Genomic DNA, 26,200 nt, shown 5'->3' with positions numbered 1-26,200 from the left:
ACTGGCTGAATACAGGTGTGGAGGTGTATCCCTGTAATTCCAGCGATTGTGAGGTAGGACAGAAAGATCAGAAGTTCAGGGTCATCCTTGACTATATAGTAAGTTGGAGGCCAGCCTGGGCTACATGAGATCCTGTCTCTCCCTTTTCTCCCTCTGCACCCCACACCAAGCACACAAAAGGCACAGATGTTTTTTGAAATGGTAAAGACAGGCCTTGCATAGCAATTACTAGACAGAAAAAAAAAAACCTGTCAAGAGAGTCATGAATGATGTCATACAGTAGCAAGGAAAGAAAATGTAACTCATTATTCTTCATAGTTCAGCAGTTTAAAAAATAGACTAGGGGCTGGAGAGATGGCCAGAGCTGACACCCTCTTTTGGCCTCTGAGGGTACTTGCATTCACATATCCACACATCCTTCCATGTATACATCATTAAAAACAAATAATAAGCTTTTTAAAAATACATCATAAAATATATAAATGATGAGTGTGGATTTAAGCAAAAGCTACGGAGACATCTATATTGGGAGGTGGAATGACAAGTTTTATGGGGTCAGAGGCAAGACTGACATCTTGTTATGAAATTTGGTGAGCAATGTAATGGGCATTTTTCTAAGCATTCCTGTTGTATGAGTCTTCAAATCCTCTTACGGACCTCTAATGCACGCACTCCTATACTTTGTTTTGCAGGTCACGTAATTGAGGCACAGAGACATCATGGAAGTTGTCTGAGGTCACACAGCTAGGACAGGAGCTGGAATGTCCACCCAGGCTGTATAGCTGGGAACTGATGTCCTGAGTAATAGGTAGAAGAGCCCAAAGGTGAGCTGCAGACTCCAAGGACATAGCCCAGGTCCAGGCTGGCAGGCTCTGTCCCACCCCCTCAGCTTTGCTGCTCAGCCAGGAAAGGAGTATAGGCATGAACAAGAGGGCAAGGCAGCATGTCAATAAAACTTTATTTACAAAAACAGGCAGGGGCCATGGTTGGCCAACCTGAACAATGAATATGGTTGCTTGTGAAGAGAATTCTGGATGAACATGAGTGAGGGCACAATACTGAGCTATTTATGAAAATATTTGACTTTCAGGGCCAACCAGATGGCTTAAGAATAAAGACACTTGTTGAGAGAGCTTGGAGACCTGAGTTTGATTCTTGGAACCCATGTAAATATGGAATGAAAGAATCAACTCCAAAAGGTAGTCTCTGACCTCCACACCATGCCACACATACCCCACCACATGCATACAAAATAAAATGGACTTTCAGGGATAAAAAGGTTTATTCATAATTTTAACCTAGCAAATGAAGTAAAAGACAAACTCAAAAGCCAGCCATCATGGCTGCCGGAGAAACAGCTGAGCGGCACACAGAAAGCTTCCCGAGAAGAGAGTGGAAGTACTCACGTTCAATCCTCTTGACCCACGTAGTGGAAGGGAAAACTGACCCCTACAAATTGTCCTCTGACCTTCATGTGCGTTTCATGACATGCCCCCTCTCCGACTATATAAATAAAATGTGATGGAAAATTGTAAAAAAGATTGTTTTGTTTTTACTATTTTATTTTTATGTGTATGTGTGTGTATTTGCTTGCATGTATGCCTGTATACTACGTGTGTGCCTGATGCCTGTGGAAGCCAGAAGAGAGTATCAGATCTCCTGGAACTAGAGTTGCATATGGTTATTAACCGCTATGTGGGTGCTAGGAATTGTACTCCTGTCCTCTGGAAGAACAGTCAGTGCTCTTAATCACTGAGCCACCTCTCCAGCCCCATGTAAAAAGATTTTTTTTTTTTTTTAAAAAAGGCAGAATCCAGGGTCAAGAGCATTGCTAAGAAAAAATCACTGTTTAATGTCATGTAGTGGGCTGATTCTGTATGTATATCTAAATATAAAACTGCAAGGGCAAAGCACTCATGCACATAAAATAAAAATAAATAAGTCATAATTAGTGCATAATTGCATAATTAATGAGACTAAGCTTATAGTTTATGACTATTTGATGGCGAGTGATCGAGGGAAACATCGTACAGTCCTCTTTTTTTGAGATTTTATTTTATTTTAGGGGCATGGGTGTTTTGTATTTGTGTATATCTGTGTATCATATGTTCTCCTGGTGCCTGTGGAGGCCTGAAGAGGGTGTCAGATCCCCTAGAATCTGAGTTAAGACAGTTGTGAGCTGCCATGTGAGTGCTGGGAATTAAGCCTGAGTCTTTTGGAAGAGCAGCCAGTGCTCTTAACTGCTGAGCCATCTCCAGCCCCTTCTGCCTAAATTTATGTTCGTGTACTAATCTTAAATTGGTAAGATAAATTAACCCTTGATACCACTTCAGGAATTTGACAAGTCTCTAGTGCAAGAATTTCACACATACTCCTTTTAATAACTATCTGGAAGATCAAGAGAATGAAGGAAGAAAATATTATAGGCCCTTCATTGAACTCACAGGCACCTAAGGACACTGTCACTCAGCAGGCAGGGACGGGCATAGCCCTCGAGTGCATCTGGCCTATTTTACAATTTTCTTGTAAAACAACTGACCAAACCTTACTTGGCCTAAGGCTGGTGTGTGACTATCAGCATTATCAACTTGATAGAATCCAGAATAACCCGGGACAAGGGCCTCTCGTGCATGCTTGAGGTGTGAAGAGCTGCCCATTGTGGGTGGGACCATTCCCTAGGTAGGTATCCCAGGGTTGTATAGAATGGAGACAATGAGTTGAACACAGCTTTCATTGCTCTCTTCTGATGGCTTCAAGCTCACGCTGCCTTGACTTCCCCAAACATTTTCTCTCGTATGTTGCTTTTGTCAGGGTATTTTATCACAGCAACAGAAACATTCCTAAGAAGGCTAACCTCAGGCAAGCACCAGAAATCTCACCAGATCACCTCCAACTGAGTTTCTGACAATTGTGCAACTGACCTAGAAGTCAGTAAAATTTAAAATGGTAACATAAGATCATATGGATATAGAAATTAAAGAATAAATAGTAGCTCACAAATCAGAAATAATAATAATAATAATAATCCTCCAAACAGAAACAAGGAAATACTTTAAAATGGATAATCCAAAACTTTCCATCTGCCTAGTCCTGACTGAAGTCCTGGGCTGAAGCCTAGGTTAGCTGTGGGGACATTCCAGCAGCCCAGGAGCCCTGGAGGAGGAGGAAGCAGAGATTGTGGGGTCCTGTCATAGTCAAAGAGACCCTGGCTGTCCCAGAAGTCATACTGCTTGAAGGGTGAAGGGAGAGCCAGGCAAGGAGAAGACAGACAGGGCAACAGAAGAGGAGACCCATCCACCCTCTCGCTACCTCAGGGCTGGGGCCATCAGACATGCACTTTGGAGGCCTCAAAATCAGGTGTTTTGAGACTAGAAAACCTCAAATAAAGGTTCCTGGGGCCCTGGGCTCCACTGGGCACACTGACCCTGTCACTCCTGCCCCTGAAGTTGGCTGCACCTGTCAACCCTTGCAGGAGAACCAAGGGGACAGAGACCACATTGGCGACTGGGCAGAAGCCACACTCTCTATGGACCCTTGAAGGCAGCCCTGGGTGGGGTAGAACCCACTTGTGTTTCCCAGCTGTCCCTCATCAGGAGTCCCCTGAGGGAACATCAGAGTCTGGTGCCCTGGTGTTACAGCCAGACCAAGGTGAACACATCACTTAGGGACATGGCAGAAGTGGAGTATGTGGGCCTTCCTTCCTCCTGTATGTTTATCTCCCTGCCCCTAGCTGAAAAGGGATGAAGGGGTTGGGGGGTGCAGGGATGCTGGGTGTCTAGGTGCCCCATCCAAAGGGGGACAGCCTTGTCCTACATGTGGTCCTTTAGGAAGAGGTCAGTGTGCGTAAAGCAGTTCCTGAGACACCTGAGGTCTACCCAAAGGGCAATCCTAGCCACACCTCCACCTTCATGGTCCTCAGGCTAGCCCCTTCCTTCAAACTTGCAATAAGCAAGAGCCTGTATCAGAAGCCACCAGGTCATCCTGACTGGCACCAGGTGAGACAGCTGGAGGGACCCCTTAGCTCAGGGGTTGGGCTCCTGCTGCTGGGCCACCTGGGCACTGCAGCAGCCACTCTGCCAGGTTGTGCTGCTGACTAGAAGGGGGCTGGTCTGGTGAGGCGGGGGACCTGTCTGCGGTCTGCAGCATCCTAGAGTCCTGCTGAGACAGAGGGGGCGGAGGCAGAGCCTGCAGCAGCTGCTGCGCCAGCAAGCCAGGACAGAGCTTTCTGGATGGGGTCGCTGGGTCCGTGCAGGTCAGTGTCCCTTCCGTGGCTCCTCTGGAATCAGCAGCATGGTCCTGGGAGCTGGCAGGGCGCCCTGGCAGAGCCCTCTGCCCTACTCTACAAGGCTGGCTCCTCTCAGGGGCACGTAAAGCCCTGGGCGGGGGTGGGTAGGGGGAAGGTAAGGGGGCAGGGTATCCTTACTCACCTTGGCCGAAGAGGACACCCAGAGCCACTAGGGCACCCAGCAGAAGCAGCAGCAGCAGCATCAGCCCCCACACCAGGAAGCCTGAGCGCTTCTTCCCAGATCGGTCTGATCTCTCCACCATCTCCACTGGGCTCTCCGACTTCCCCATCAGCCGGTTCTGGGTGGAAAGCACACAGATGAGCACCCCAGGCTGAGCACCCCAGGCCAGGGCCAGGAGAGGCAGCTGGAGCGTGAATGCCCCGACTACACTGAAGCCGGTACTTTGAGAATGCTGTGTCCTGGTCTCTGTTCTCAAAGCTGCAAACTGTGCCCTGAGTGCCCTGGTCTTGGGGTTCTTATGATAGGTGCAGGGGTCTCTGAGTGCCTAGGAACCCCTGTGTAGAAGGGGGACCTGACCAACTGGTCACGATGGCCATTGCTTCTCAAAGTCAGTTTCTCTCTTGTTCCATTCTCTGACATGGCAGGGGCAAACTCGTCCTAGAGCTATTCTGCTCCTGGCCTGGGGTCTGCATGTTGGACCCAGGAGGCTCAGCCTAGATATCCACTGGTCTCTGCAGTGGAGTCTGTTTGGGTTGCCTGTGCCCAGGGGATCCTGGAGTTAAGGGCTTGGATGACGGATTAGGGATGCTGTTGGGAAGGTGGCTCAGGCCCTGAGCTCCTTGCATGTCCTTCCACTGCTCCTGCTGGAATCCAGGAGTTTCAGGGGTGGTGGGGGTGGGAAGGGCAAGAACGTGTGTGGGAACCATGCAGAGCAAGAGATCAGCAGCTTGAAGCCCAGTGGGCTGTGAGCAGATCTGGTCGTCGTGTTCACATTGTCACTATGGGGAAGACATTTTTCTGAGCCGCCATGAGGTGTACAGTAGTGAAGGACACACAAGGTTGGTGGCAGGTTGCTGTGGTGACTAGGACAAGTGGCTGGGTAGGGATGGCTGCTGGACAGGTGCAGGTGACTGACAAGGTCTCTGGATTGGAGAGTGCTCCTGTGAGCTTCAGTTCTGCTCCCATTCACTGGGATCTCCGGCGACTCTTTATACATCATCTTCCAAATGGCCCAGCCTGGGGAGAGGGTTTAGATGCTCCTGAGGCAATCCTCACCAAGCTGGCATGGCTGTTTGATAGGGTGTGGAGTGGGCTGGGCCCTGGGCCTCACTCCCTGATGTCAGTTAACTGCTCCCTCTCTGTCTCTTGGTGTTCACAAACCCAGCACTTCAGATACTTCCTCTGGAGGCTCAGACCATGGCTACCTGGCCCTTTGCACACCCACAAGGCTTTCCTCCAGACAGTCCTATTCCCAAGTTGTTGAAGGCTTCTGTTCCAGGCCTTTAGTTCTGCCGGGGTCTGACCTTGGCTCCGTCCTACTGCCCCCCCTCCCCCAGTTTGCTCCAGGCTGCCATCTGCTTGAGTTGCAGCCAGACCTACTGAGGGCACGTCCCCTTTTCCATCCAGAGAGGACTCCTTAGTGGGGAAGTCAGAAGATGTCACTCCTTTAACCTTCCTTGGAGCAGCAATTCCTGCTGCCATCTTGGGACACCGTGGGCCTGCCACCTCACACTGTGCCCCCACCACTCTCCCACTTGTTAGGATGCCCATCTCCCAGGTCCCTAACTAAGGGGAAAATGGAGAAGGCCCCATCTTTCAGGGGCCTTCACTGACCTGGCTTTCAAGTTCGACTGAGCAACCTTAGCCAGCTCCTGTTCTGTGTTATCCTGACATACAGTTCTACAAACCCCAATTGTTCTGATTCATGTCATACTTATGAGACTACCAGCTCCCCGAGGCCTGGGGCTCCTGTGTCTTCATGTGGGGCATCCACAGCACCAGCTGAAAAAGTGAGTGAATGAAAGAATGAGTGGCAAATGAGTAAGTGAATGAGTGAGTGAACGAGTGTATGTCAACCCTGCAGGACAAGCCTGGGCATGGGTCTGGCCTTTGAAGCTCATGTTCCAGCAACCTGTTCTGACTCCAAATGCATTAGATAATTCTGTGTTCTGCCAGCTCACATCATTCTGTCCTGAAAACTTTACTTCTTGCTAACAAGGCACATACAATAAAACAAACAAACAAACAAACAAACAAACAACCCAAAAAACATAGCCAGGTGGCCTGGGGCAGGTGGGGCATGTCTGTGTTGGGTATGAGGGAAAGGAGTCAGTGCGGCCAGGCCCTGAAGTGGGTTTTCGTCTTCCTGGAGATCTTCCAGGAGATTCTCTGGGTTGTCATGATGAGGGGACAGGGGCCTTTCAGGGAGGAAGTGGGTCAAAGGGGCTACCCAACTAGGTGTAGGTGATGAAATGTTGAAATGCTCGGTGCCCTCGAATGAAATGCCTGGGTTCTCAGAGGGTGCCATGACAAAGCTTAGTTGTCAAGTGTGATGGTGCATGCCTGGAATTCTAGCATTTGGGAGGCTGAGACAGCAGGATCGCTGTGATCTCAAGACCAGTCTGGATTACAGAGTGAGACTGTCTCAAACAAAACAAACAAAAAACCCCAAACCCAAACAACAAAACAAAACAAGATACCGCCCAGTGAAGCAGCCGGGCAGGGCCCTCTCAGTGAACCTTACCTAGTGATCTCAGGAGCCGTAGCCACCACTGGGCAAATCCTTAAAGGCTGGGTTAGGATGTCTCAGAGCTGGAGTGAGCTGGCCAAGATGGGCTCTGGGTGGAGTAGAGCAGCAGTCAGGCTGATCTGGCTGTGAGGTCACACGGTACTGGCTCCTGGTTCACCTTTGTGATGGCATGAACTCCCTGGAGATGTGACATACTCAGGCATTCCATGGGCTTCAGTGTGGGGGAGGGGCAGATGTGCTTTCTGGCACAGGGACCCTGCTGAGTGGGTGTTCTGATCCCCCCAAGCCCTGTCTCCCTTTCGTTTCTGTCTCTTGACTCTAGTCCAAAGGGATCTAGGGACTGCTGAGAAGGAAATCCGATGCTCATTTGGCCTGAGGTGTTGGTAGGGTTTCTGTGCAGGCTGATATGAGTGGCCCCTCCTCTGGTGTTCTTCCCTGCAATCTCTGGGTGGGTGAGGGGTGGTTACGGAGAACTTGCCAGCATAGGGGAGGCCCTGCCCATCGAGATGAACAGGCATGGCAACAGAAAGGATCCTCACTCGAGAGGATAGTGAGAGGTTGGACTGCTTCCCAGGGCATGTGGGGAAATTGTGAAGTTCAGATTCCAACCCAGAGCCAGGGAGGGAGCCTGGCTAGGGACCTGGAAGAGGGGCTTTGGACTCAGAAGCTGTCTTCCAGATCTTCAAATATGAGCCAGGAATATGCTCAAAGAAAGTGGAAGGGCCCTAAGCAAGGGCTGACTTCGGGCCTGACTGGTGGCCCATGGACAAGTGCTCCTGGCCTCCAAGGGCATCTGGAAGGGCAGGACTGCAAAGCCAGGGTCCCAAGAAAACAATCTCCTAATGGGGCTGTTGGAAACACTGGGTTTGTGCTTTGATGGCTTCTGAGGGTGGCCCCATGGCCTGTGGGGAGGGCAGTCTCCACCTTAGCTCAGAGCTGGGCTCAGACCTTAGGTCCATCACCTGGGATTTTGGGTGGAATTAGTAGTTTACTTTTCTTTTTGGAATGAACAAGTGCCTAACAAAAACACTAAGGAAGGATTTAGTTTAGAGCAGTTTGAAGGTCCAGTGCATCATGATCGGGAAGTCAGGACACAGAATGATGAATGCTGGTGCTCAGCTCACTTTTTCCTTTTTATTCAGTCCAGGACCCTAGGGTTGCATATCGGGTGTGGGTGTTCACATGGGTCCATGGAATCAAGAGACAGAGGCACCTCAAGGATGCTTCTAGCCTTTCCCAGCTGCAGGGGGGATCTGTCTCTATGGACTGGTCCACTGTAGCTTAGCAAAGGGCCCTTTTGTTTTTCTCCAGTTTACACCTTTTCTCAAGTTAATCTTCATACCCCAACACCTCTCATCTAAGCTTCCCAAAAGGGACAATGCCAAATGCAAATTCTTGGCCAAATGGTGTTCCAGGTTTTTCTTCAACCAAATTTGCATAGGCTGTGCATCTTCAGAAAACTCTTAGACAAGATTCACATAGAGGGTACGGAGAAACAAAAGGTAGCAATCACAAAAGGCAGATTAAGGCTAGGTGCTAACTCTCTGGAGTCAAACCAGCTGCAGCCCCACAGGAATTCTCCCAACAATATCCCCTCTTTCTATATGCAACAATCAGTTATTTTGGAGGTTATGCAGCTTTACAGCAAATACAGCCTTTTCTCTATCTCTCTGTTTTACAATCTTACGTAAGTAAGCCAAAACATTTTAAAGCCAATAAGGTTACTATTGCTAGCACAAGAGTAACACTTGCTAAAACCAGAAATCTATTAAATTGATTCACAGGGTTGAATGAGTATCTGCAAGGCCTTCTGTAACATCTGTGCTGTGGGATGATCCTTCTGTAGGATGTGAATATGTATTACTCTCATTGGCTAATAATAAAGCTATTTGGCCTACGGCAAGGTTAGGGGGACAATCAAACTGAGGACTGGGATGAAGGGGGGCTGAGTCAAGAGGGACACAAGTCAGCCACCGAAGAAGCAAGATGCCAGAGGATTGGTAAAGCCATGGCCATGTGGCAATACATAGATGAATAGAAATGGTTTAATTTAAATATAAGAGCTAGTTAGCAATAAGCCCGAGCCAACAGCCAAGCATTTTGTAATTAATGTAAGCTTTTGTGTGTTATTTGGGACCAGGTGGTCAGGACAGAAAACTCTGCCTCCACTTACACCCCAGCTCATGGAATGGCACCGCCCACATCTAGGATGGTTCCGCCCTCTCTGGTTGAACCTTTTTGGAAATACTCTTGGAAACACACCCAGCGGTATATCTCCCAGGTGATTCCAAATCCAGGCAAGTTGATACTGCTTAACAAACATAGATGGATCTTATCATGAAAACAATTGTATGCCCAATGACAGACAGGTGTGCTCAAGCTTCACCTACAAGGGGCTGGGTAGTGTTAGTAGAGAGCTAGTCTCCTGAGCAGAGAGGGGGAGCTGGCTGGTCTGACGGATGCCTCAGAACATTTCAATATGTGATTTATGAGTTATCTTTACCCCAGTTACACTAACAACTTCCTAAGAAATAATAGCTCTCCATATGAACTGGTGCTGTGGGAATCTCTGGTGTGGCTTCAGCCTCCTTCACGGACGTTTCCCACTGCCTACACAGGTAGGAAGGCTGGCTGTCCACTTGTCTCTGGCTTTCCCAGCATTGAGATTATAGGTGTGGCACTCTGGCCTGGCATTTTATCACCCCAGTTCTGAGGATTGAACTGAGGTCCTTGTGCTTGTAAAATAAGCACTTTACTGAGCTGTGTCCTCAGCCCCTTACTGAGTTCTTATGAGAAAATTAGGGCATTGAACAGGAACTTGACTCTGAAACTTGCACATCTGGATGGGCTGAGATGAGAACTCAGGGGCCCCAGCCTTTCAAGGGACCCTCCACCAGAAACATATGGGGACAACAGGCTTTCTCATTTGAAAACCCCATGGTGAGTTAGTGCTAAACGACCTGGCTTTAGGCCCTTAGCAGGTCAGGTTTTAGGAACCTCTGAGTGTGAATAAAGACCAAGTTGGGCCCTTCAGGCTGTGGTTTACACACTGACACCTTCAGGAGTCCTGGGAATGTGGGTGGGAGTAGAGTCTAGGGTGATAGCCAACTGGATTGGGGGGCTTTGTGCACACAGATCCTGATGAGAACTCTGTTGTTCCAGATCACACTCTGCTGGAAGTGACTCATGGTTTGCTTGGTGCAGTGAAAGCTGGACTCCATGGTCCCCAATAAACCAGAGACACTGGAACCACAAAAGGGCTAGACACCTGCCCCGGGGGCACAGGGTTGGGTTCTTTCCATTCCAGCCAAACATGGAGAAAGGAGCTGGGAGATTGTGGGCAGGAGTTTGGGGTCTGCAAGTAGGTGGTTGGATCTGCAGAATGTGAGCTCCAGGATGGTGGGGGCCTATGTAGCCCTGTAAATGGCCTGTAGGCATAGACCCTAGTTAGGGTGCACGCACAGCTTCTAGAAACCTCCACCAAGATCTTCAGACTGCTGTGGTGCCTAATATAGCCTGGGACTGTTTCATGAGACCATGTGTGGGCTGAGGGGGCTTGGCTAGCTAAGATTCCCCTCCATCTTCAGGGCCCAGAGGTCTGTGGTCAGGGCAGAGGTGGTGGTGAGGAGACACTATTTCAGTTCACTCAGCTGCTACGACAAAAATTTTACAGGCTGGGAACTTTATCAATTGAGATTTATTTATCATGACTGTGGAATCCAAGGCTGGGTACTGGTGGGCATGTGGGGCAGGCTTGCATCCTGGCCTCACATACTGTCCTCACACATGGGTGGGCTAAAGTGTCTTATAAAGCCACTCATCCCAATCTTTAAGGCTCCATCATTACAATCTAATTCCTCCCTCCCCATCCGAAAGACCCCACATGGTGGCACCATCTCATTGGTAGTGGGATCTGAACAAATGAATTCTGGGAACACATTTAGACCATAGCAAGGTGCCAGCTAAGCAGTGGGGTGTGTGTGTGTGTGTGTGTGTGTGTGTGTGTGTGTGTGTGTGTGTGTATGTGTGTGTGCACACTCGCGCACCAAGACTCTGTGAGATGAACCATGAGGTGCTGGGTGATGCCCCCTTGTGGCTGGAGAAGGAGAGGCCTGGGAAGAACATTACCAGATTCCAGTGCCTTCATGCTTAGAATGACAAGGACCGAGATGTCCTTGAGTAGATGAACGTGACAAGACACCTCAGGTTGAAGGACAGCAGGAATAAAAGTCACAGGGTGGGGAGGGTCTGCCCAGGTGACACCTGCCTGCCATCTCCATGCTGACCCACCTTAAGCCACCAGGATTCCGTGGCCTTGACCTTGGTCCTGCTGGGTGTTGGCAAGTGTCTGCAGTGCCAAGGAACGCACAGGTGGAGAGATGGACATGTGGTGGGTGAAGGGGCAACCTGGGGAGAGGTACATCAGGCTATCTGGGAGGCTGTGGTGGGGAAGGAAGGCAGGAACCAGGCTGTGCCTCACAGAAGCCTTTCTAGGCTCCCTGCTCTTCCTAGTCCCCTGTGGCACTGAGGCAGAGCTTGGCAGGTCTCAGGTATTATAGCAGCCAGGAGGAAGGCTCTCACACCACAGAGGGATGACAAGGCAAGTGAGGCCTTCGTAGGAAGGGGGCTGCTGACCCCACCCAGTTACTTCGTCGCTGCCGGGGGATGGGCAGGATCAGTAATCATGTGTGTCTGAGCCTGGGAGTTGGTCTGTCTAGGAGGTGAGGCAGCAGGTTTCTATGGGGCTAAAGACTGCTGGAGGATGGGGCAGAGAGAGCAGCCCATGGCAAAGGGAAGTGCTCAGAATTCAGACACACTGCCCTCACCCTCACAGGAGAACCCGGGAAGGGGTTTGTGCCACTTAGTGCCAAGCAGCCCTGTCCACTGTAATGACAGCTTTGGTGATGGAGGTCGTGACGGTGACTGGCTGGAGCCCCGTGACAGGGAGCAAGACTGGATGGGAAGAAATTGCTGTCACAGCTCAGAAGGACCAAATCACATGCTGACAACTTGGACAGGCCAAGGCCAAGTGGAAACCTGGGGTCTCTCAACCCTAAGAGGACCGGTGGAAGAAAGGGGCTGCCTGGGCTGTGCTGGATGGCACGGGCGTGGAGTTCCCTGGGGAACGCCCTTGCAAAGCCAGTTCCACAAATGCATCTAGGAAGTCTGGACCTTGGGGAAAGTTGATGCAGGAGGCAGTCCAGGCCCAGTCTAAGCAGCTTCCTTCCCAGGGAGGGCTCTCTGGGACAGCACATCTCCCCCAAGACTGTCAGGTGCCAGCCCTGATCTTGCCTTTGGCTACTCCAAGGCCAGGTGTGAGCAGAGCGTCAGGTCTGCCCACTTCAGTGGGGCTGTGAGCCACCCAGCACAGCTGTTCTGCATAAGCAGGAACTGTCTCCTCTAGTCCTACAGCAAAGGACAGGGATGGGTGGCCAGTGGAGACAGCAGCTCTTGGATCTGGGGAGTCAGATGCACCCTAGATGAGAAGTTAGGTGCTGGTGGGGGAGTCAGGTGGGTTAGCTACTGGTCAGTGTAGTCTGCAGCCAGAGGACCCCTCCTTGCGAGTCCTCACCTTCAGCCTCTTCAGCCCACTGTGGCTGGGGTCCACCAGGAGGCCATTCTGGGCCGCTGTCCAGGCTTCCTCATAGCGCTGCTCCTCCAGACAGTGCTGCCCATGGATCAAGAACACACTGGCTGTGGGGGCCCGGCCTGGTTGCTCTGACAGGCTGCTCTGAGCTTGAGCTGGTGACAGGGTTAAGGCCTGGGTGAAGGCCCCTGCAGCTCCATCCTTATCTCCCAGACTCAGTAGCAGGCGACCCCGGGAACAGAAATCTTCTGTCCGCCTTGGGAGGTCACCGTTCCCTGCACCCTCCTGCAGCACATGGTCCAGGTCCCTGAGTGCCCGGCCATATTCCTGCAGCTGGGTCAAGCAGGCCATTCGGAGACGCAGGTAATAAGGACTGCTGCCACCAGCCAGGACTGCCAAAGAACAGTAGCCCAGTGCCCGCCCGGGCTGTCCTAAATCCAAGAGGTTGCTTGCTTCCTTGGCAGCGGCCTGTGCAGGGGACACAGAGAAAGCACACAGAGTTAGCCTCTCTGCAGTCAGCCTCTGTTGGTGTCCGGTTCTCTCCCTGTGCAGGAAACCCACCCACTTCTGGGGGCTGGGTCATGGGTAGGGATGCCTCGAGGCCCCTAGGTAGACGACTCCCTGTGATGGAGGGCTGCAGCTGGCCTAGTATGGCTGCCTCCCCTTGGTCCCAGTGCTCTGCATTCACTGCAGAGGGCAAACACCGCACGGTGTTAGATGTTTCTGCCAGGAGGGCTGAAGGGTCCCGGGGCCAATAGGGACAGGGAACCGGCTTTCCCGCATGGGGTGCAGTGCCATCTCTCTGCACTAGACTGAAGGCTCCCTTTAGCCTCTGAGGCTCTCACAAGGGCACCTGTTCTTCTTGCTCCCTGCTGTGTGACCTGCAAGACCTCTTGCCTTCCCTGCTGAGCTGCCTGTTCCTCGTGACTGCCGGGTGCAGCTAGAAGGAACTCAAAAACCATCAGCACAGAGGTACACCCAAACTCTGTAGACGGCTGTCTCTGACCATCTCCGGGAGGGGTGCTGACTGTGTAGGCGCAGGCGCAGCATAGCAGGACCGCTAGTGGCGGGCGGGACCAGTGGGAGGGGGGCAGGAAGCTAGGAAAGGCCATTTCCGGGTTGGTCCCTGTTGCTGGGCAACCAAATGCTGCCTTGCTAAACCCAGCCCCTGGGGTCTGAGACTCTTAGGCCTTGGGGTCTCCCCAGTGTTTTCTCGATTCTCCCCTTCAAGCACCGGGACCTCCCCAGGCATCTATCTCAAGTCCCCATTCCCTGCTCAAGCTCCAGAAACCCCGTAGCGGCGTCCCCCCTCCCCCCGCCCTCCAGAACTCAAGATTCCCTAGTCCTCCTACAGCTTAGGGATCACGATTCCTCTTCTGACCCTTTTAGAGCTTCAGGATCCCACTCCCTAGACCCCTCCAGTTCTGGGACTCCTATCCGGCACCTAGGACCTCAGAGACATCTCTGGCCCCACCCAACCCTAGGACTCCCCAAGCTCCGGACCCTGTGTAAGCTTGGGGACTCTCGCCCACCTTCCCTGGGTGCCTTGACCCCTTTCTCTTAGCTCACAGGCCAGATCCCAGGCCCTCCCTGCCCTGAGGCTTTAGTCCCTTAGAACTCTATACTAGAATACTATTCTATAAAGCCGGTGGACTCCAGCCTAGCCGCTCCACTAAGTTCAAGTCCAGCTAGCACCGTCACAGCCTTTGTCCCCTCCCTCTGGGCAGCAGGTCCTTTTCCTGGGAAGCCGTCAACACTGTTCTGCCAATCCTGCTGTTACAGCCACTCTCTGATGCGCCCTTTTCCATGTCGCTCGACTGGCAGAATTCATTATCAATGGAGAGAGGGAGGCATTTGGAGAGACACTTGTTTGCTCCATGTCTCTCTGACTCCAAGGCCTAAAGCCTGGACTTGTACACCCTCTCCTGGTCTTCCCAGCCTGAGCTGGGTCCTGGAGTGGGCCTTGTACCAGCATTAGGTGCCCAAGTCACTTATGGCTTCCAGTTACAAGCAAAGCAGGGATAGTGTATCTAGAAATCTTCCTTGGTCAGATCTGGGGCTTCTTACTTGATCAAACCCAAACCCAAGGAAGCCAGCCAACAGCAAGAAGGGAAGAGCTGCCTGGGTGGGTGTGGAGTTCTGAGGCTTGTGGTACTGGGACAAGGTCAGCATGGGGCTCATGGGGTGCTGCATACCTGGGTGAGACTCTGCTGCTCTGGGGGTTCAAGGAGACGCAGCAGGAAGCTAAGGTCCTGAGTGTCTATCTCTGCCAGGCACTGCAAGTCGTGGGCAGCAGTTGACGCATCTCCCCTTTTAAGCTGGAGCAGGCCTCGCCGGGCTTGGGCAGCCTCTGATGATGGGGTGAGGTGGAGGGCTTCTTGCAAGTGGGTGCCAGCCTCCTGATACTTGCCTGTGGGAATCAGGAGAAAATGGTCAGTGTGTGTGTGTGTGTGTGTGTGTGTGTGTGTGTGTGTGTGTGTGTATGTGTGTGTGTGTGTGTGTGTCTGGGGCAGAGGCATGCCCAGGAACGGGGACATCTAGCCCTAGGGAGCTACTCTTGTGTCCCCCATTCTGTCTTGGTTGGGGTCCAGTTAATAGGAACAGACTCAGCCCAGTAGGAGCAGAGCTGTGGAGCAACCCCTAAGTCTTTGGAGGGTAAATGCAGATTACAGAGAGCTTCCTTTCAAACAAGGGGGTGACAGGGAAATCCACATGGCATATGTGGATTCACTGGTTCTTTGGGCCTTTTCTCTGCCAACAGGGATGTGACTTGAAAAACTGGAGAGTAAAGCCAGGTGATGGTGACACACGCCTTTAATCCCAGCCCTAGGGAGGAAGAGGATGATGGATTTCTAAGTTTGAGGCCAGTTTGGTCTACAGATCGAGTTCCAGGACAGCCAGGGCTGTACAGAGAAACCCTGTCTTGAAAAACAAAACAAACAACAAACAAAAAGCCAGAGAGTTGCCATTGCACAGCCCCTACACGGGTCAGAGGTCACAGGATTTGGAAACGTAGAAGGCATAGTACAGGGACTCCTTCTCCACAGAGAATAACACAGAGGACCAGGAGTGTGGGACAGAGGCCCATGCTCCCCACTCTTCCACACACCCAGTCTTGTGAAGATGTCTGTGAGAAGCAGGTGCCAGCTGGGCTGTGTAGCGTCAATTCTAATCAGCGCCTCCCCGATGGCAAGGAGGCTCTGGGTGTCCTCCCCTCTGAGGGGGCCTCCAGCATCCAGCCACTGGTTTAGGAGGGCTTGGCAGCGGGTATGGAGGCCCTGAGTGAGGGGCAACTGAACTTCTGGCTTCAGGGAGTGGATCTCAGAGATCACAGTGGCTGGGTCGAGCTTCAGGGCGGAAACCATGTCATCCACAGCTTCCTGCCAAGGGAGGAGGGCCTGTGAGCATCAGGGTGGGAGGGCTCTCTCCCATCCTTCCATTCTCTTCTCAAGTTCTCTCCCTGGAGGCTCAGAGGGTCTGTCACCCACCCTTCCCCACTCTGACTATCCTGGCCTACCTACCATCTGCATGGAATTATTTAAGATCCACTTAGTTGCCCCAAGAGCTTGCGCATCTATCCAGGCAGACTGAGGCAGGAAAGCGGGGAAGGCAGGCTTACCCAAACGTGGATCTGTGGGAATGTGGCTCTTGTTCCCTGCAGTGTTTCTGGGGGGATACCGAGTTCTGACATGCACCCCGATGGCTCTGGAAGGACCGACCGTGCCCACCCTCCTTCAGCACGGGAGGAAGGCAGCATCCTGTTCTCCCTCACCCCTGCTTGCCCGGCCCCAGGTAGGGAGGATGGGCTGGCACCTGAAGCTGGTCCAGGGCCAGATGCACGAGGGCTCGCCCACACAGAGCTTGCACGTTCCTTGGTTCCTCCCGAAGCAAGGAGTTGAAGTCAAACATGGCGGTCTTCTTCTGACCCAGGAGCCCGTAACAGCGGGCTCTGGTGAGGAGGGACTCACTGGCCTGACTCCCTGAAGGAAGTAAATGTGGTCAGGACATGGCTTTGGCTGGGGTTCTTGTACAGAGTTCCATCTAGTGTCCAGCCTGGGTGGGCACAGGAACACAAGGTCACCCCTTGGATGCTAGCACTCCATTGGGTACCAAGACAGAGTTAGGCTGCCAGGGTTACTGGCCCCAGGGCAGAAGCCCAACCAGGAGGGGTGGTGCCTGGGGGGACTAGTGGATAGTTAGGGTGTTCTAAGAAGGTCTATGCCACTGTTTTTGGGGAAAGGGATAGGCAGGACTTGAGTAGTAGGATAAGGTCCATAGGCCAGGGTAGAGAGAAGAAACATGTGGTGGGTAGGCTGTGGGGCTCAAGGTGGGCAGCAATTCCCAGTGAACTCTGGGAGATGGAGCCCTTCCCTAAACAGAGTGCCTCTAGCACACTCCTTCTGTGTATCTAATGCCCCACACAGGGAACCACATGCTCACTCTGCAAGCCGCTCTGGGCCCTGACCTTTCCCTGCCACTGGTGACCCACTGGAATCAGGACACTAACCACTCCCCTCCTGCCTCCCATGGGCTCTCTTCTGAGGAGCGAGCCATGGGGCGGTGCCAATACAAGCCACCACGAAGCCACCACAATCCGAGTGAAGCTCTACACTCTCCCACCCCTGGCGCTGCCAGGCTCCAGGCACTTGCATTAGCACCAGGGCATTTGAGCGCTGCACTCCAGCACACTCAGGGCAGATCTGCTGCAGCCCAGATGGGACGGCTTGGCTGGATGTGGAGGCCACGTGTGGTCATACAAAACCTGTCACTACTGTGAAGGGCTCAGGGGACCCAAGGTCTGGCCTACACCTCGGAGTGGAGCATGGGGGGGGGGCAGGGTCCCAGCTAGCCCAGCCCCTTTTCAGGCCTTGGTATGTTCGTTGGACAGCCAGGGTTTAGCACTCAGGTGATCTTGGCAAATGGTCCCATCTTGTCCACACTGTGATGGCTCCAGGGCACAGGATTGTGTGGAGCAAGCTTGTCCTCTGATCCCGTGTCTCCCACGCATCTGGCACAGGATTAGACCCCCGGGACTGGTGGGGGTTCTTACCTGCAGCAAAGATGGCCAGAGAGAGGTAGGCGATGGCTTCCCTGGTGTGGGCCTCGCTGTCGCGCCCACCTGGCCGTGCCCGCAGGATGCTCAACGCCCGTGTGTGGCAGTGGTTTTGCAGCAACTGCAGGTCTTCATGGTGGAAGATGTCCAGGGTAGGCTGGAGACAGGCTGTGTCTCCAGACTGGGCCACCTTCTTCACCAGCTGTGGGAGCAAGAGTGGCGTCATCACTGTCCTCCCAAAGGACTCTTTTCCTCCTACCCATGCCCTTCCCAGCACTTGCTGCCCTTAGGAGGGCCTGGCCCTGTCTCCACAAACCTGGGGTGGGGAAAGCTGTCTATTTTGAGCACTGAAAGGTTTTCCATGCATTGAAGCACTAACTGTTTAAACCCTTGAAGGTATGTTTGTCCCCCATTTATTGTGTCTCCTCCAAAGAGGACAGGGATGTGGGGGGTGAAGAAGCACTCTGCAGTAGAAGTCCCCTCTGCAGAATGTCGAGGTGGGGTGGGGCAGGTTCTCCTTTCCCTGAGTCTTGGTGTCATCCTCTGTCACATGGGGGGAGACCCCACCCCAACATGCTGACCCAAGGGAGGCTTGAACAAGTTTGAGCAAGGGACCTCAGAACAGCACAGGGACTCTGGGGAGCTGCTCATAAGGTGTGGACCAAAAGCCAAGGGTCTGTCTGGGCCCTAGCCAGGGTGAACTCCTCAGGCAGAGACAAGCTCCTCCCTCCATAACTCCATCCTGGGAAACACACACTGTTTCCCATGGGCCTGCTGCAGATTCCTGTCCCTGGCAGAGAAGGATTGGTTAGTTACAGATTTCTACCTACCCTTCTGCCCAGCGGATCAGGGTTCCAGCCAGGTCAGAGGACAATGAAGAAGCTGGCTGATCCCTCAGCCTAGACCTCGAGGCCCCAAATCCCCCCAGAAACATGACCTGTGGACCTCAGTGCAAACCCGAAAGCTCACAACACCTGGGCCAGGTCTTAAACTCCGCCATTCAGGGAGCAGGGGTTCTCAGAGGCTGGTAAGCAGAGTTAGGCTTGAGTAGGAGCTGGGCCTATGATTCATTGGTTCTTGGCCACTTTATACCACATTATACCATAGCCAAAGCAAATAGGAAGCACCTACTGTATGCTGGCACCTCCCAGGTCCCAGGCACTACCTCAGCCAATGACGGTCAGAGAGGTGAGGGCTGGTAGCAGGTGGTGGAGTGGGGCTTAATGAGGTTTGCCTGTTCCAAAGCCCAGGCTGCAGGGAGCAGGTATGGGGTCACAGGTTGCATGGTGTCCGCCGCAGAGCTGTGCCCACTCCTACCTGAACAAGCCCACCTGGGACTTCTCACCTGGTTGGCATCATAGCAGAAGCCCCTCCTCAGCTGAAGCAGGGCCAGCCGCACCAGCACAGGGGCTGCCTGGGGCCTCCGGGACAAGGCAACCAGCAGGGATTTGTGAGCATCATCCAGGCGGCCCAAGAGGTACAGGGCATCAGCCACCAAGAGGCAGGAAGTCTCATCCTCCGCATCCAGCTCCATTAGCAGCATGGCCAGCTGGTACACACCACAGGCATCCCTATGGAGAGGGTGGCTCAATGTGGGATAGGCCTTTTCCTGCATCCCCTACATTGCTCAAGAGGTCAGGCGTCAAGTGAATCTTGTCCCCATCCATATCTGTAGTCTTTGTAGACCCTTTCCCAATGAGCTGCAGAGGAAGGACAATATCACCTCTCTCCAGATTCCTAACCTGCCCCTTCACCCTCTCCCCTGCTCTTTCTACCACCCCACAGGGCAGGTGCTATACAGAAGTCGGGACCAAAGCCATCTAAGGTCTTTGAGCAGACCCTGCCTCAGTTTCCTTTCTTATAAATACAAGAATTGATGGTTTGGCTTTGCTGGGCTCACCACGAAGAAACATAGCAACAGTAATTCACATCACAGCAGAGGAAGCTCATGGGTATGTGTGGGGTGTGGACTGACCCAGTGGGCGAAGGACAGACAGCTGGAGGTACACCCATCAGGTAGCAATGTGTCACACGAGTCTGGGAGGGCAAGGTGGGTAGTACTTGAAGTCAAAGACCCTTTCTTGGAGCTGTCTACTGAGCCAGAGCTACACCTGTCCCCCTTTGGAGACAAGGTGTTGTTGTGGACAAGGTGTCACAAAAGTGTTTAGCAACAAAGGGAGACATAAAACTCAACATCAACTAAGTTTAAGAGGAGGGATACAAGCTGCAGCTTCAGCAAAAACTCCATATGTAGCAGGAATCTTAAATGGTCTTATTAATAAGAACAACCCCGGAGCCAGGTATTGGGGTGAATGCTGGAAGATCAGAGAGACAGAACAGGCCACAGGCCACAGCTACCTTACCTGGCCAATTCCTCAGCTGATCCTGTTTCCTCAGACTGGAAGCTTCTGAGTTCTCATCCAAATGGATCTCAGCTGAACTGTGCTGCTCCAAAGCCTAAAAGCTTAACCAGCCAAAAGCTTCTAGTTTCTGGTCCTCATGCCTTATATACCTTTCAGCTTTCTGCCATCACTCCCTGGGATTAAAGGCGTGAGTCACCAATGCCTGGCTGTTTCCAGTGTGGCCTTGAACTCGCAGAGATCCAGAGGGATTTCTACCTCTGGAATGCTAGGATTAAAGGTGTGAGTGCCACCATTTTCTGGCCTCTATGTCTGTCTAGTGGATGTTCTGTTCTCTGACCCAGATAAATTTATTAGGGTGCACGATATATTGGGGAACACAATATCACCACATCCATATTTTGAGACATTTTATGTGCACAGTAAGAAATAACTAGACTGACACACTGCAGGGGACTAATGTTCAAGGATTTCATCCTTTCCATTTAAAAAGGGAAAAAAAATTTGGAGCTGGAGAGATGGCTCAATGTTTAGGAGCACTGAATGTTTTCCTAGAGCATTAGGGTTCAATTACCAGCACCCACATAGTAACCACAACTGGAATTCTAGTCCCAAGATCTAATGCCCTCTGCTGGCTTTTGCTGGCACTGCACACACGTGGTACGCATAAATACAGGCAAGCAAAAAACAAACAAACAAACAAAAAAACCCAAAAAAAACCCACAAAATAAAATGGAAATATTTTATTTTTAATATTGTGTGTGTGTGTGTGCGCATGTGTGAGTGTGTATGAAAATGAGTGCAGGTGTCCTTGGAGGCCAGAGGCAAGGGATCTCCTGAAACTGGAATTATAGGCTGATGTGAGCTACTCCATGCATGTTGCTGGGAATTGAACTCCGGCTCTTACTAGCACCTGTTCTCAACTGTTAAGCCATCTCTCCAGCCCCCTGACCTTTTCAGGTTTTCACTTTTTTGTTTGTTTGCTTTTTTTGTTTTTGAGACTAGGTCTCCCTTTGTAGCCCAGGCTGGCCTGGAGCTCTATGGCAGCCCTCCTGTGTCAATGTCCCAAGTGCTGAGGTTGCAGGTGTGAGCCAGTGTGTTCCTAACATTAAGGGGAGGAAGCCCACAAGGCACCACTTTCTGAGACCCAGGATCCTGAGATCTCAGCCATGGCTCCAGATCCCCACCCATCCTTGCTTAGGGAAGCCACCTAGCCGATCCTAGCGCAGCTTTCTATCAGACATCCCTCCCTAGCTTCCCCCATCTCCAGCGCAGGGCAAGGTCTCACCCTTCCTGTGCCTGTGTGGCGGGGCCGGCCCCCTGCGCAGCTTTCCTCGCGCAGCCTGGCGAGCGCAGCAGCATCCTGCGACCCTCCTCCCGCAGCACTGTCAGCAGCAGCCCTCGCTGGTTCCAGGGCACGTAGGCTTTGGCGACTAACAGCGCCTCCCCCGGCCGCAGCCGGCAGGCGGTGACATAGTCCAGCGCGCCCAAGAAGGCGCTGCCCTCGAGCACCCGCAGCAGCCCTCGGCCACACAGTGCGCGCACGCAGCCCCCCGCATGCGGCGCCCCGCGCTCCACCACCGCCTGGAAATCATCGCGCGCCTGCTGCGCATCGCCCGCGTGCAGCGCGCAGAAGCCGCGCAGCGCCAGCAGCGGCGCGAGGTCTCCGGTGCGGTCTCCTACGCGCTCCCCGGAACGCCTGGGCCTCAGGAGGCGCTCACACTGCGTGCGAGCCCCCGCCACGTCCCCGGACAGTAGCAGGCACTCGGCCAGGCGGATCCCTAGCGCGGGTCGCCTTCGGGCGGGCGCCACGCGGAACAGGACGTGGAGCGCGTGGGTCACAGGAACCAAGAGCTCGCGGTCCGCGTCCTCTCGCAGCTCCTGGCGGCTTCGCACAGCCTCCAGGAAGCGGGCGAAGCCCACGTCCGCCGCCTCCTGCGCCTGAGCTTGCAGGCGTTCGCGGTCCTCGGCGGACAGCAGGGCCTGGAAGTGCCTCCGTGCCCCGGCGGGACTCTCACGGAAGGCATCCTGTAGGTCCAGCAGCGCGTCCCCGGCTCGGCCATCCAGGAAGAAGGCCGCGGCTGCGCGGGTGACCAGCAGGGCCGCCAGATGCTCACCTGGGGGGAGAAACAGGTGTTGCTCTGCCTTCCTGTCAGCTCAGGGCATCTCCCCCAAGTGCGTGGGTAACCCAGGGCTCTGAAAACACAAGGACAACCCCAAGCTCACGGCGCCCGTAAGTGATGCCGCAGCATATGTGCCAGCACCACAGTTAGCAGCCCCTGGTGCCACCCAGCACTGTTCCCCGAGAGTGGCTCTGGGTAGGCATCACCTCTCAGTCCCAATCAAAATTTATTTACATTTCTTTCCGCCCTGACTTTCAGTGATGGGTTTTAGTTTCCTTTCAGGGATGTAGCCCCATCCAGCCCACTCTGTGAAGCTGAGGTTCTGACTCTGACTTTGTAGGGTCACCAGTCCTGGAATCTTTGCATCTTGCCTTCGTGGGACCCAACCCTTCCCTGTAGGAAACCGAGATAGCAGAGGGCCCAGGAAGGAGGGACTCAGTAATCGGAAGCCCTTACCCGAAGAGTGGGTGGACCTCGGCCACTGGCTGAAATCATGGTTTCTGTCTGCTTCCCATTGTTAGGATGGGAGCCCCAGGGTGTGAGGAGGGATGTGGGAAGCACACTACCTCAGCCCTGAACCCAGCAACTCAACAAACTACCAGTTTGCACAGACTGACCAAGAAACCCCCCCCCCCCCCACCCACCCACCAGGGTCCCCTGTCCTGGCAGAAGCCAAAGGTGTAAACAAAGGGTTGTGAACAGGAGAGAGGTCAACCCGGAAGCAGCAGAGGGCCTGCAGCTGCTGACATCACACCCACATTTCCTTCCAAGAAAACAACCACACACACAATTAAGAAATTGTCCCACAGCCCACTAGGGCTCTATTCATTTTTTCTTGTTTTTCACATCAGATCATCTCCATTTTATTTTAAATTTGGCTGACTCTTCTCCCATCCCTATGATGCTGATTTTTTTCATTATTATTTCACTTCTCAATTAATTTCCTTTTTTGGGGGCGATGTTGGGTATCAAACCCAGGTTTGCATACATGTTAGGCAAGCACTTCACCATTGAGTTATATACCCCAGCTAGTATTTATTAAATTGTACACCAGACATTTGAGCAGTGCTTTGTAAAAACTCTCAATTTATTTGTGTTCCTCAGATGAGGGCTGAATTCTGTTTTAGTAATCAGTTAAGTTGCTTGAACTCAATTTCCAAATTCTATATGTAGCCATGCTGTCCTGGAAATCAATCTGTAGGGCATGCTAGCCTCGAACTCAGAGATCTACCTGCTTCTGTCTCCCCCCCAACCTCCACCCCAGTGCTGAGATTAAGGTGTGTCATTAGCCTGGCAAGATTTATTTGTTTATTTTTTTATGTGTATGAGTATTTTAACTGCATGTATATCTGTGCACCATGTGTACACCTGGTGCTCATGGAGGTTAGAAGAGGGCATCGGGCCGGGCAGTGGTGCTATACGCCTTTAATTCCAGCACTCGGGAGGCAGAGGCCAGCCTGGTCTACAGAGTGAGTTCCAAGAAAGGCTTCCAAAGCTACACAGAGAAACCCTGTCTCGAAAACCAAAAAAAAAAAAAAAAAAAAAAAAAAAAAAAATAAGAAAAGAAAAAAGAAAGGCATCAGATCTCCTGGAACTGGAGTTACAGATGGTCATGAGCCACCATGTGGGTCTTTTACAGGAGCGGCCAGTGCTTTTAATGCTGAGCCATCTCTCTAGCCTCATATGTTCTTTCATTGCATTGCTGAACATGATGAATCATATTATTCTGGAAACATAAACTTGGCAAGTCCAGTGTTATTGTTGTTTTTGTTTTTGTCTTGAGACAGGCTCTCACTATGTAGCACTGGCTGGCCTGGAGCTCACAATGTAAACAGGCTGGCCTTGAATTCACATTCACCCTGCTAATCCTGCCTCTGTGTCCAGAGTGCTGGGATTAAAGGGCCAGCTTAAGTCTTAAATGATGTGATGCACTTTTGCCTCCCACACACATGAGAGCCAATCATTGGAGCCTTCAGTTCTCTCCAGTTGGTTCCTTCTTGTTCCTCACTGTGTCCCTCAGGAACCCTGGCACTCAACAGACACTTTGTCCCCCCTTACTACATCCCAGTAGCTTTGTGTGCTCGCCCCTTGCTGCTCTGTAAGACCCTCTGGACAGCTGACCACAGACTGAAATCCACAAAGAACGGCGCGCTGAAAGAAACCTTTACTCTTTGTAAGTTGTCTTAGGTATTTGTTACAGCAAGAGAAAGCTGGTAGCATAGGGTTCCCCAGTCAACTCCTCCCCAGTCAAGTCTTCAAGGCTAACTTTAAGTCATTCTTGGTCCCCCGTTAATTATGTCCACAGTCCTGCCCATGTGACTCAGTGACACCTCAAACTCCTTATTTCACTCTCGGCAGAGATTCTTCCCCGGTCTGAGGGCCATGGCCTCCTGTCTGAGAGTCCAGGGACTCTCGATGTTGCCTCCCAGTCTGAACTATCCTTCCAGCTTCCAGCCTCCTCTCAGCCTCCCAGTCTCCCCCAGCCTCCCACCTTCCCAGCACCCTCTCCTCCAGCCTCCCCCAGCTCCTTCCGGCATCCCAGTCTCCCAACCTCCTCCCAGACTTCCAGATTCCAGCAAGTCTGGCCTGCCTCTGGCTCCTGAATCACAATCCATACACAATAACAGAAGAAGCATGCTTACATCAGTTTGAAAAACCTCCTGTGGCTTTAAGTAAGGGTAATATCCAAAGTCCTCCAGGCCCCAGCCTCTGCCACCTCCTCCCCTTCCAGCCACCCTGACTATTTGGTGGCAAGGGCATTTCAAGCTTTCTTCCCAAGGGGTTTGGCATATGGATTCTGATTCATGGACTGGTTCAGTCTCAACTGAAAAGACTGAAAAGCCACCTCTTCTGAGAAGCCCTCCCTGACTAACAGCCAGATTTGTGCCTTGCGTATTGTAAGGCAAGAATCTTGTTTGCTCCTTTTGGGTTCTTTGTGTTCTCACTGTGATGTCCCCAGCTCCAGCCCCAGCTCTGGTCCCTCCATAGGCAGGTTTTAGCTGTGGCTGGAGTGACTGTCGCCCTGGCCCTTGGAGAATGTAACTTGTGACTCACTCTCCTACCTTGGGGTCTGCTCCCTGTTGAGTCAGGCTGAAGGTCCCGGCTGCATGCCGCCAGGCAGTCTTCGAATCTGCCTCTGTGAAGCAGAGCTTTAGGGGACATGGCATCCACCCAGCTGCCCCTGGGGTCCAGGGCCTCCAGGAGTCCCCGGCAGTTGGTCTCCTGTGGGCCAGTGCTCCCTGTGGCCTTCAGCTGTCCTGAGAGGTACTTCTGGAGGGTGCCAAGTAGTGTGGGGAGGTAGGGCTGCTGGTGGCTATGGATGAAGGCCACTGTGCGGTCTGCACTGGAGGCAAAAGTCTGAAGATACGCAGCTATGCCCTCACTGGCCTGCTCCACAGACAGGACCCAGGCCAGGGCACGGGTCAGCTGTAGCTCCAGGGTCTGCTGGGAGTATGCATCCAACAGGGCATTGCAGCGCTGCACCACTTCTGCGTGGCGCCCGCGAGCCAGCAGGCCAGCTAAAAGGTACAGGACAGTGGCAGGGTGGTCGGGGTAAATGGCACCAAGGAAGGCAGAGGCCAGTGGCCCAGTCAGGGAGACCACCGCCATGCCGTCCCAGTGGATGTCAGGGATCTGACTGTCCCCACGACACCAGGCCTCCAGTGTGGCCACCACAGGTGCCCCTGGGGCCTCAGCCAGGACAGCCCGCATGTGCCGCATGGCTGAAGGGGCGTGACAGCTGAAGGCAGCCAGGTAGAAGGCTGTGGCTGGGGGCAGCTCCCCCAGGGCTAGGTGCTTGTCCCCCTCCTGGCAGAGGCAGGCCACGAGCTCCTGAGCGGACATGCTCTCAGTCCCCACTGGTCCATGTTGGGTCTTCATGAGTACCTGCAGGAGAGGAGGGGATTGTAGTTAGTGTCCAAGGTGTCATGTTCACCTGCCCTGTAGCCACCCTTGAGCCTGGCCTCAGAGCAACCTCTCAGCTCCTGCAACTGAGGTCTCAGAACCTGTGCAGACCCTGCTGGGTGGAACCTGGGACCTGGCCACTAAAGAGACATTTTTGGAGCTGGGCGGTGGTGGCGCA

General features: G+C 52.8%; 2 protein-coding genes across 3 annotated transcripts in view; both read right to left on the bottom strand.

Moving 5' to 3' along the window:
* Positions 1-7,152, bottom strand: part of Mmel1 (membrane metalloendopeptidase like 1) — a 29,552-nt gene extending 22,400 nt beyond the window's left edge. The window contains exons 1-2 of one of the 2 annotated variants that reach the window (XM_059255494.1): positions 6,991-7,152; positions 4,428-4,584 (exon numbers count right to left, since the gene is read on the bottom strand). In XM_059255494.1, the coding sequence (XP_059111477.1) occupies positions 4,428-4,575 (148 nt within the window). In that variant the 5' untranslated portion in view covers positions 4,576-4,584; positions 6,991-7,152. The remainder of the gene's footprint in view (positions 1-4,427; positions 4,585-6,990) is intronic. The other variant, XM_059255495.1, reaches the window with a different exon arrangement.
* A 3,523-nt stretch (positions 7,153-10,675) lies between these two features.
* On the bottom strand, positions 10,676-25,962 carry Ttc34 (tetratricopeptide repeat domain 34). The gene is made up of 8 exons (XM_059256306.1): positions 25,182-25,962; positions 21,285-22,113; positions 18,982-19,207; positions 17,634-17,838; positions 16,397-16,563; positions 15,693-15,963; positions 14,779-14,993; positions 10,676-13,051 (listed from the first exon to the last, which is right to left on the bottom strand). Exons 1-8 carry the CDS (start codon positions 25,960-25,962, stop codon positions 12,524-12,526), a joined length of 3,222 nt encoding a protein of 1,073 aa, XP_059112289.1. The 3' UTR covers positions 10,676-12,523.
* Positions 25,963-26,200: the final 238 nt, after the last annotated feature.

The sequence above is a fragment of the Peromyscus eremicus genome, chromosome 2, assembly GCF_949786415.1.
Source record: "Peromyscus eremicus chromosome 2, PerEre_H2_v1, whole genome shotgun sequence".
Taxonomy (NCBI): Eukaryota; Metazoa; Chordata; class Mammalia; order Rodentia; family Cricetidae; genus Peromyscus; species Peromyscus eremicus.
The sequence above is the reverse complement of the archived record's forward strand: the minus strand, read 5'-3'. Positions and strand labels throughout refer to the sequence as shown.